This window comes from Papilio polytes, unplaced genomic scaffold (genome assembly GCF_000836215.1).
Source record: "Papilio polytes unplaced genomic scaffold, Ppol_1.0 DF823923.1, whole genome shotgun sequence".
NCBI classification, from domain to species: Eukaryota; Metazoa; Arthropoda; class Insecta; order Lepidoptera; family Papilionidae; genus Papilio; species Papilio polytes.
Window position 1 is genome coordinate 7304549 of NW_013525281.1, and position 10057 is coordinate 7314605.

General features: G+C 42.7%; 2 protein-coding genes across 2 annotated transcripts; both read left to right on the plus strand.

The window, feature by feature from the left end:
• Window positions 1-6: 6 nt before the first annotated feature.
• On the plus strand, window positions 7-1901 carry LOC106102200 (acetylcholinesterase-like; the record flags this gene model as incomplete). The annotated part of the gene is made up of 2 exons (XM_013281613.1): window positions 7-1214; window positions 1458-1901. Coding segments are annotated over 2 exons (1380 nt in total), but the record flags the coding sequence as incomplete, so codon positions are not given.
• Window positions 1902-3502: 1601 nt separating this feature from the next.
• Window positions 3503-9209, plus strand: LOC106102531 (esterase FE4-like). The gene is made up of 3 exons (XM_013282041.1): window positions 3503-4618; window positions 6813-8086; window positions 8539-9209. Exons 1-3 carry the CDS (start codon window positions 4448-4450, stop codon window positions 8774-8776), a joined length of 1683 nt encoding a protein of 560 aa, XP_013137495.1. The 5' UTR covers window positions 3503-4447; the 3' UTR covers window positions 8777-9209.
• Window positions 9210-10057: the final 848 nt, after the last annotated feature.

Below are 10057 nucleotides of genomic sequence, written 5' to 3' on the forward strand. Positions count from 1 at the left end.
ATCCAGAGATTCTCCGCTAACAATATCCTCGGAACGGAAGATAACTGTCTTACTCTAAATGTGTACGCGCCGATGAATATAGACCGCAAGCTGCCCGTGATGGTGTACATTCACGGCGGTGGATTCCGAGACGGATCCGGCTCACCATTCATATACGGACCTGAGTACTTGATTGAACGCGAAGTTATCCTTGTCACTCTAAATTATAGACTCGAAGTAATGGGATTCCTGTGTCTAGGAATTAAGGAAGCTCCGGGCAATGTCGGCCTCAAGGACCAACTGGAAGCCTTAAAGTGGGTAAAAACGAATATCGAAGCGTTTGGCGGAGACCCTACTTCAATAACTTTGTTCGGCGAAAGCGCCGGCTCTGCCTCCGTTATGTACCATATCCTTTCCCCGATGTCCGCGGGGTTGTTCCATAGAGCCATAATGCAGAGCGGCTCCGCGATGTCCCCGTGGAGCTTCCAGTTTGAACCTGTGAGCACCGCCAGCGCGCTCGCCTCGCAACTCGGATACAACACCACCGACCCATACGAACTATACAACATTTTCATCAACACACCTGCAAAAAAATTGCTCAGCGCTCGCGTTCCGAGAGCTCGCGGCGACGTCGTGCTATCCGAGAACATCTTCGTGCCTTGCGCTGAGAAGAAAATTGACGGAAGTGATCAATTTCTGAATGATACGCCATACAACTTACTAAGACTAAGAAAGTACACCAAGTTGCCAGTTATCGTCGGGTTTAACAGCGCCGAAGGATACATGTTTGTCGGTAAAGAAAACGACACGACTATTTCCAACATGAATTTCATCGATTCTTTGCCGAGGGACTTAAGCTTTCCCACGATGGAGGAAAAGAAAAGCGTCGCGGATACCTTAAATAAAATGTATATGGATAACAAGAAAATTTCTAAGCAAAACCTAGTAAAGTTTTCTCGATACCCGGGAGAGTCCGGGATAACATACCCAGTGGTGGCGACGGTGGATCTGATGCTGCAGAGCTCCGAGCGGCCGGTGTACGCGTACCAGTTCCGCTACTCGGGCTGGATGAACGTCGTCAAGCAGCTATACGGGTTCGCGGGCGCGCCGGGCGCCACGCACGCTGACGAACTCTTCTACTTGTTCAAACTCAAAGCCAAATTATTTCAGTCCTACCTCGAGCTGGACATGAAGGACAAGATGACTACAATGTGGACAAATTTCGCCAAATACGGGCAAGTAACAATATTTCATTTGAAAAATACTAAATGAGTTACTTTTATCCACCAATAAATGGTAGGAAAGTTTGTCTCTTTAAATAAGACAAATTTATTTTGAAAATAAGAAACACGATTGTACGAAGTCGTGTGTACCTATAAAAACGTTATGACACATTTTCACTTACTCTTTCTTTGTTATTATCCAGAGCACTGGTGCGCTGTCATCTTCCTAATTAACTTAATACATGTACGTTGCAGAGACCCCACGCCGGCCGACACACAATTACTGCCCCTCAAATGGCCGCAGACGCAAAAGAAAACTCCTCGCCTTTTAGTTATAGACAAACAATTCACCACCGCGCCGCTGTGGAGTGAACAAACTTTATTGTTTTGGAATGAAACGTATTCTAAATATAGAAGAAAAAGTTAACACATTTGAGACCACAATACCGTTATTAAGTGTACGAATGGGATTAAAAAATAAGACATTAGAGACTGTATTAATCTCGCTGCATATCAGCACGTCAGTATGAGTATGAGTTGCGGCGCGGCTGTTCTTTGCTCGTATTAATTTATTTATTAGAAAGGTACACCAATTGCGTGTTCAAAGTAGTGCCCGTAGTCCGGAGTTTGCCAACTCAACACTGATTTATTGTATTTTTTGATAAACTTACTTAATCAATAAACATTCCTAGGCCTTGATTCATTCGTTTATGCTGCACACTCGCTGAGCAGTTATCCAACCCGCTAATAAGTCAACCAACCCGCACTGGACTGGAGTGGTTGACTTATGCCTGGTCACCCATAACTTGGGTAGCTCTGACAACCTCCATGGACATGTATAATGAGCTAAAGAGTACGGCGAACCATAACTGCAGATGCATTGCCTACCCTTAATCAAAGTAAGTAAGACATGAAAAGAATATTTCACCATCCTATGCTTCTACTCCATTGTCAGATCCAGTTTCCCTTCCATCCTTGAGTTTTTAAATATAAAACTATCTACATATGTAAAACTCAGGTGGTATATTAAAATTTATATAAACGCCTATACAAATTGAACAAATCAACTTACAACCAATTTTTTACCGCAGCAGAAGACCTAACATGAAACTTTGCTACTAAGTTACATCTCAGTGATAAAGAATTTTATTTATTCAATATAGAACCAATTATTTAGTCTTCAATCAACCATACACCTGTTAATTAATATATTGTATTATTTGATCTCTTTTTCTCTTTTCATTTCTTTTGACTATTTATTGGCCAACTTCCCAAACGAAGGATGTATTCAATTCGTCTGTTTTTTATGTTGGGACATGACAAATTAACAACGTTCGTTAACCTATAAAGAAAAATCACTCGTAAATCGAGCAATGAATTAGTTCTGACTGCCATCTATTAGTTATTATTCAATAAGGTCAAGAATCGTGGTCTTGCGGTCACGTGGCTCGTCATACAGAGACCATTACATTACTCGTATATATTATTATATTATGCTCCATGAATTCTAATACCTATAAGGAAAACTACTGAGAAATAATATTAAAGTATTCTATAGTAATTATTTAAACGAAGTTAAATGCGTACGAAACGTTACTACGATATAGAACCAGATATTTAGCAACGTTGTGGCGGATACGCTGCCTTCCGCTCTGACCAACACACCTATTGCTTTTTATACACCCTTTTTATACATTACTGTACGAACATGACTGTGTTCAATTGTTTAATAATAAGCCGGTTTGAGTCCAGCTAGCTAAATAACTGGGTAAATAAGCAAGAAAAAACGACGAATCTTCAAGTACATTTGATATTAAAACATTTGTAAATGAATCAGGTTTAGAGAGGCTCAAGGTAATGGGAGTGTGCCAAGGTCAGAGCTGCCGCTGCGGCTGGTCGTTGAGCAACACGGCTGAAGGTCAATAGTACTACATGGCCACCGAACTGCACCGCACTGTACCAGACACAAATGTCATTCACTTTCTCTTAATATTACGAAATTATCGACTTCTTAGCCTGCCTGATACACACGGATCAATCCAGAATGATACGATGCCTATAAAGGCAGATTGCGTGTCTTGTTGCTGATTTCTTTCGAGATCTAACATCTCGATAGCTTTCGTAACGTTCCTGACCTTTTTGCCTTATAAGATAATTTCATTACGAAATTCATCTTTAATGTAGACTACTTAGTAATATAGAAATCTAAATATATAGAACTAATTTGTTGTTGTGAGCGAATTTTTAATACAAATTAAAATATTTACAAAGAATAACTAAATAATACCAACTCACAAAGGTGGGACCCTCTAAGGGACAGAAGCTTATATTATGTTAAAAGAAAATTTCTATAATGTTACAGAAATGTACAAAAAATCTGGAGGTCCACCTAAAACCAAGAAAGTGAAGCCTGCGTCGTATTTAAGTAAAGTTGTAAGACGCAGTTGTTTATAAAAGTTGTTCAATTGTAAAATAATTGGCAAATTTCTATCTCTAAAAAATCTGTATTGAAAGTGCTTGTCGGTAGAGTGGTGGGGAGCGCGATCTTGACTTTGAGGGCTTAAAGCAAGCCTGTTGCGTGACGTAACACCGGCCAGCGCCTGCGTCTCGTCCGGCTTGCGACACCCGCAACACGCCTGCTTCTGCCCTTACAACTAATCACAAACAACTGGAAGTGAGAAGAGAACGTCACTGTCATTGAAATCAGTAGCGGTTGCAATTACAATCAAAATGTTTAGCAAGAAGACTGCATGGTGCATCCGCCGTTAGCACAGATAACCTTACGCTGGGGCCGCGTGCGTTGTGCGGCGTGCACTGGGACTGGGCCGCACTCGCTGCGCCGCGCCCCGCGCGCACGCACGCCTGTCGCGACCTGCGCCCGCTCCCGCACCCGCGCCCGCGCCCGCACCCGCCTCGTCAACACAACAATATTATAAAATACACGCACAGTCTTTCAACGTTAACTTTGTTACCGGTTTATTCAAGTACACAACGCCAACGGAGATTCCAAAGTAAAGTGTAATTTATGTCATAAATGCTAATTTTATGTAATTAAAATATATTACATTTAATTATTCAAATATAAAATAAATACAAAGGTTTCAGTGTTGATCGTGTATTCAACGTCGACAACTCGATAAAATTACGTAGTTTTGTTTTACAATCTCGATAAATAATAAAGCTATGAAAATTTCGCACATAGTTAAAAAGTAGTGAGTTGTTAGTGTTGATGTTTATGATAGACAATGAAGTGGGTGGCGCTGATGTCGCTGATCGTGGCCAACGTGGTGAAGGTGCCCACGCCGGTAGTACGCACCAGCGGCGGCCTGGTGCGCGGCCGTCTCAGCGACAACGGTCTCTTCTACACCTACCTCGGTATACCCTACGGCTACGTCGGTGAGGAGAACAGGTTCAAGGTAACCCAATATTTCACTATTTTATGTCATCTATATCAGAAATGAATGGGCAAATTAAGTAATAGTAAAGCGCGAAAACATGAGCAGCTCACAACTAAACATTTTATCGTGACATATCTTTTTACAGATTTCGATCTTATGCTTTGGAACATAAAGTTAATTTTTGTGACTACTCCCAGATGCCTTCTAATTCTAACAGCATTCCTATGAATGTGTAATCCGGCGCACTGGATGTCAGTTACTGGCGGCGACTGCGACTGCTTACGGCTGCTACTATGAGCCGTCATATCTGTGTTCACTCCCGTTTTACATATATCCGTTTGGACAAGATCCATCCATACTTTCTTTAGTCTTCTTCTACGTTTGCCGCCAACCACATTCAAACTTGATACTTTCTTGACTATGTGCGTCGCAAGGATACATACGTCACTTTTCTCCACCAATAGCGTTGCGTTTTAGAATTTGCCGTGGGTATGTAAAAAGAGCTACGTCTAAATAATTTTTCGCTACTAAATTGAATGCTTCCTATATATCATAAACCCTTCATACTTTACACCTTTTTATTATTTTTTTATAATGTAACAAAGCGTAAACTACTTAGTTATGTAGGATGTCACCAGTCACAGTATGTTTTTAAGAAATAGCCATACACTTACGACACGCTTTAAAATATACATTTTCACGCTTTTAAACTTAGGGAGTAAATAATCTGGAAAAAACCGACATGCGGAAAGGGTACAGCAACTACAAGCTGACAACCTCAAGGAACCAAGATTGCCATGGTAACGGTAATTGTTATCCAAAGCCTTCGTTGTCATTTGTGTATTTGAATTTTTACATTTACAATTGTTGACAAATGTAAACAATAAAAACAGTATTGATAATTTCATGCGGATGAAGCCGCACGGGAACAGCCATTGTTTAAGATTTAAAAAAAAAACTTTTAATCGAGTAAAGAAACATGTATTGCGTAATATTTACAGAAAAATGACCATGAAAAAAGTTTGACATTTCTCACTTTAAAATTTAACCTAAAACTATAGAAACTCCTTCGACAGCCCTTATTACATTTACATACAGTGTTTAATATAGTAATAAAGTATACAAAAAATGTCCAATTTATTGTCATGTACACATTGCCTTTGGCGAATGGCGAACGTATCACTTATGACAAAAGTCTCGCTTATCTAGTCTATTATTATAATAAGTAACTATTTATTATTATATCCATTACTTGTATGGATCCATTACACAAAGCTTTAATGTTTACATTAATGCTATGTACACATGTATATATAATAAACATTAATTATATAGCCACGTAAATTTGGAGGTCGAGGTTCCTTAATTATTTTCGATCATTGAGGTTCCTTGTAGATAATTATTGAAGATTAGCATGAGTAGTGGCCGGCACTGGCGAGGTTCGGTGGCGAGGTTGTGGTCCGGCGGCAATCCGGCGGCAATCAACGTCACATAGTCAAACAACGAAATATAGTCCTTAACCAAAACGGAAGTGAAATTGATATACCATTGGTACAGCGAGCAACATCCGTCGTCCGTAACAGCGTACCAGTGTCGTTTCATTTGACGAAAGAAGCAATGCGGGCGCAGTGACCTGTCTGTCTCACTTTCAATGCACTCGGGTCCTACCTGCGAGTATTTACAAATCAACAAGCTGTCGCCAGCGAACTTAGCGCGCAATTATATCGCACAATGCAAAGCCGGTATTGGCTCTCATTTACACTAATTAAGGTTGCGCATTCGCAGCACCTGAGTATTATATGTAACCTTGGATGACAAGATATATGAATGAAGGTGAGCAAGTTAAGACACTGTTACTTAACAGTACAGTTACAAGTTTAATTTATCTTGAGACGTGTAGCTTTCCCCACCGACTCTAATACCATATGCACCTCAAATGCCTACTTGATTTCAGCGTCGTTTAATATTCTCAGTAAAAAATGTCATATTAAAACAAAATAAGATGTTATTTCAATAAAAACAACATATGATACAAATATGAAAGTGTATTAGCCTTAATCTTTAGTGACCGACAGAACACTCGGTTTCGGCTCAGTTTCGAAAAATCTAGTTACGGCCTTAGTTTTGGTTTCAGCCGAAACATAGTAGAAAGTTTCGGCAATCATTGGATAGTTCAGAAAAAACAAATATAAAAATTACTGTGTTTGCGCAGGCGCCGCTGCCACCACTGAAATGGAAGGGCGTCTTCGAGGCGATCGAAGAAAACGTGCGTTGCCCGCAGAAGATGCTCGGTTCCGTAGTGGTGGGCGAGGAGGACTGCCTGCGCCTTAACGTGTACACCCCGGCAACGCAGCCCTCCCAGCCGCTGCCCGTCATGCTCTACATCCACGGCGGTTGCTTCTTCGAGGGCGCCGGCACCGCCTTTTTGTACGGCGGCGACTACTTTGTCGAGCACGATGTCGTGTTCGTCGGTATTAACTACAGGCTCAACGTCGAAGGGTTCCTCTGCCTTGGCATAGAGGAGGCTCCAGGAAACGCCGGCCTCAAGGATCAGGTTGCGGCGCTTCGTTGGGTTCGGGACAATATTAAAGCATTCGGTGGGGACCCCGGTAGCGTCACTCTATTCGGGGAGAGCGCTGGCGCCGTCTCCAGCTCGTATCTTATCTCCTCGCCGGCCGCTCGGGGCCTCTTCCACAAGGTCATTCTCCAGAGCGGGTCATCGCTAGCTCCATGGGGAATGCAGCAAGACCCGATTAAAACTGCCAGCAATATCGCCAAGGAATTCGGTTACACGACAGTGGACCCCCGAGAGCTGTACGACATTCTCTCGAGGAGGACTCCCGAGGAGTTGATCCTGGCCGTGCGGAATCCGCAGCACAAAAATTATATAACAGCGGAGACTCTTCTGGCGCCCTGCATAGAGAAGCCGATTCCTGGCGTGGAGCCCGTCGTGGCGGAGCACCCGGTCGACGTCATCGCTTCGGGGAACTACACCAAAGTTCCCATGATAATTGGTTACAATGACAACGAGGGTATCTACTTCGTCGCTAAAGATTATGGGACCACAGTGGAGGAAGTGAACCCCTCGGATCTCCTGTCCCCCGACCTCGAGTTTCCTGGTGACGAGTCCCGAAACACCACCGCCGAAATGTTGCAAAAGCATTACTTCTCTTCGAAAAGGGATGATTTGATAATGGGCGTAGTGGAGCTGTACTCGGACTTGCACTTCAAGTTCCCCTCGGTGGTGGAGTCCGAGCTGTACCTGCGCACTTCGCCGGGACCCATATACTTCTATCAGTTCCAGTATAGCGGCTACATCAACCTGCCAAAGCAGGTGTCGCGCTTCGGGGCCCGGCGCGGCGCCTCGCACGCCGACGAGCTCTTCTACATGTTCAAGCCGGCCTCCTTCCCGCTGCCGCAGCGCTACCTCGAGACGCACATGATACAGCGCATGGTGACGCTCTGGACCAACTTCGCCAAGTACAGGTCAGTTCCCAACTCGCGCCTCCGTCCGCGCCACATGCGACACAACCCTTTGCAATTACTCGTAGCTTGTATAACTTTATTTCACCTTAATGTATCCTTTAGTCTTTTGAACAAAAAGTTTTTTTTATTATTTTTATTAGAATTTTAATTATTTTAAATCATGTAGCAACTATTAAAACCATCTTTCAACGCTCATATCATCTACAGTACAAACTATGAACCCCAGATAAAATAATTGTCAAATGGCCTCAATTAGGCCAACGTTATATGCACGCAGAGATAGCATGTGTGACCCCCTCGACAGCAGCTACTACTATGTACCATCTGGACGATACAACATAAGAATTAAATAGTGAATATTTGAATTTAAAAAATGCTTCCATTCCACTTATGAAAACTGATTCGATGTTTCAAAAATTGGTTACACGACTAATATTGTGGTATGTTTTCAGCGATCCGACCCCACAGAGGTCGCGTCTGCTGCCGGTGCGGTGGCGTCCTGGACGTGAAGGGCAGGCGGGGCAGGCGGGCAGCCCTAGCGCGCTGGTAATCGACCGCGCGCTCAGCACGGCGCCCATGTGGGACGAGCGCGCAGTGCGCCTCTGGAACCAGACGTACGCCAAGTACCGCCGCAGGAGCTTCGGTCACTACGGCCTCGTGCGCGACGCGCGCGCCCTCTCCTGCCGGTAGAGCTCGAGCCTGCTCCCGCGTGTGGTACTCCTATATCCAGGCAGTAAAAGCAACCCGCGCACGGGAGCATAGGCGTTGTGCGAAGATTGTTAATTGTTATTATGGTATAAAGGGTGAATTTTTCGTTCTACTTCACATGTTCCACTAATGATTGTTAGTTCGTTCATTTCGTTGAATTGATTTATATTTAGGGTCATTGATTATTTATTGCTTTAACCAAAACCAAGATTGTTTCGTGGGACTCGTGCCATGTTTTACAACTATTTATGTTACGCTGGTAATACTGAAGCATAACCCAAAGCGCGTATACGTAAATACAGGTGATAGTGTCTAGTCTTTCGTGCCTAAGCAATAAGTTTAGAGGTTCAAGAAGTCACGGTTTATGTACTGTGTTTACTTATTTCAAGGTGGTGTTATTAAATATTTGAATATATTAAGTTGTTTTTTTTATTCTAACAAAACAGATTTATTAGAAGTCATCACTTGTACATTAATAATAGTCGTGAGTTCGTAAATGATCTGCGATGACTTCGTTGTTTTAATGATTCGAAACATTCCTCAGTATTCGCAAATCAAACCAGTTCGCAACATTTACCTACTTTTCACAATTATCTGAAGGAGCCATGTCAGAGCTGTGACAGTTAGAGTGAGGTGAACAAACTGACAGTTATACATAACGATATTAGGATTACTGACTTAACACTCTGAGGCCTTTTCCACAGTCCGTGAATGTTCCGTCTATAAGCCATTGATGCAACAAGACTACAGCCAAAAGGTTTACTAGTTTACAAAGTTGTGCACCAACGCGTCTCCATTGCCGACACAAGTGTACAGAACATTACATAGGTTTAATAACTCAGTATTGGTTACTGGTAAAAGAGTAAAATCTCTATGAAAAAAACTTTATGTGATGAAAAAACGCGTAGTACTTAGTTTAGATTTTATAACCGCGGATAATATTAATTTTTTAAGCAAAATAATGAACTCTTATCACTATTGAATTCCAAAAACACGTCGAATTATCATTATCACCTTATTCGTATCTACAAATAGTATTTTCATCACTATTGAGTCGTCTAACCTATTTCTTGGAATTCAAAAGTTTCCTGAGAGTGTTCTCGTCCTGGAATGATGTTGCAGCTACAGTGTGTCGAAAGCTGAATCCAAGTTGATGGGCGTTAAGCTTGTGTTTGTGAGACAAGAGGCAGCGCTGACGCAGGGCACGTGGCCGCGCCGGCCGTGCGTGCATAGCGCGCGCAGGAACGGCCCTCCGTCCGCGCC

Coding starts and splice junctions, on each gene's coding strand:
- LOC106102531 (XM_013282041.1), top strand. CDS start 4,448: ATGAAGTGGGTGGCGCTGATGTCGCTGATCGTGGCCAACGTGGTGAAG. Junction 4,619..6,812: donor GTGAGGAGAACAGGTTCAAG/GTAACCCAATAT, acceptor GTGTTTGCGCAG/GCGCCGCTGCCACCACTGAA. Junction 8,087..8,538: donor ACCAACTTCGCCAAGTACAG/GTCAGTTCCCAA, acceptor GTATGTTTTCAG/CGATCCGACCCCACAGAGGT.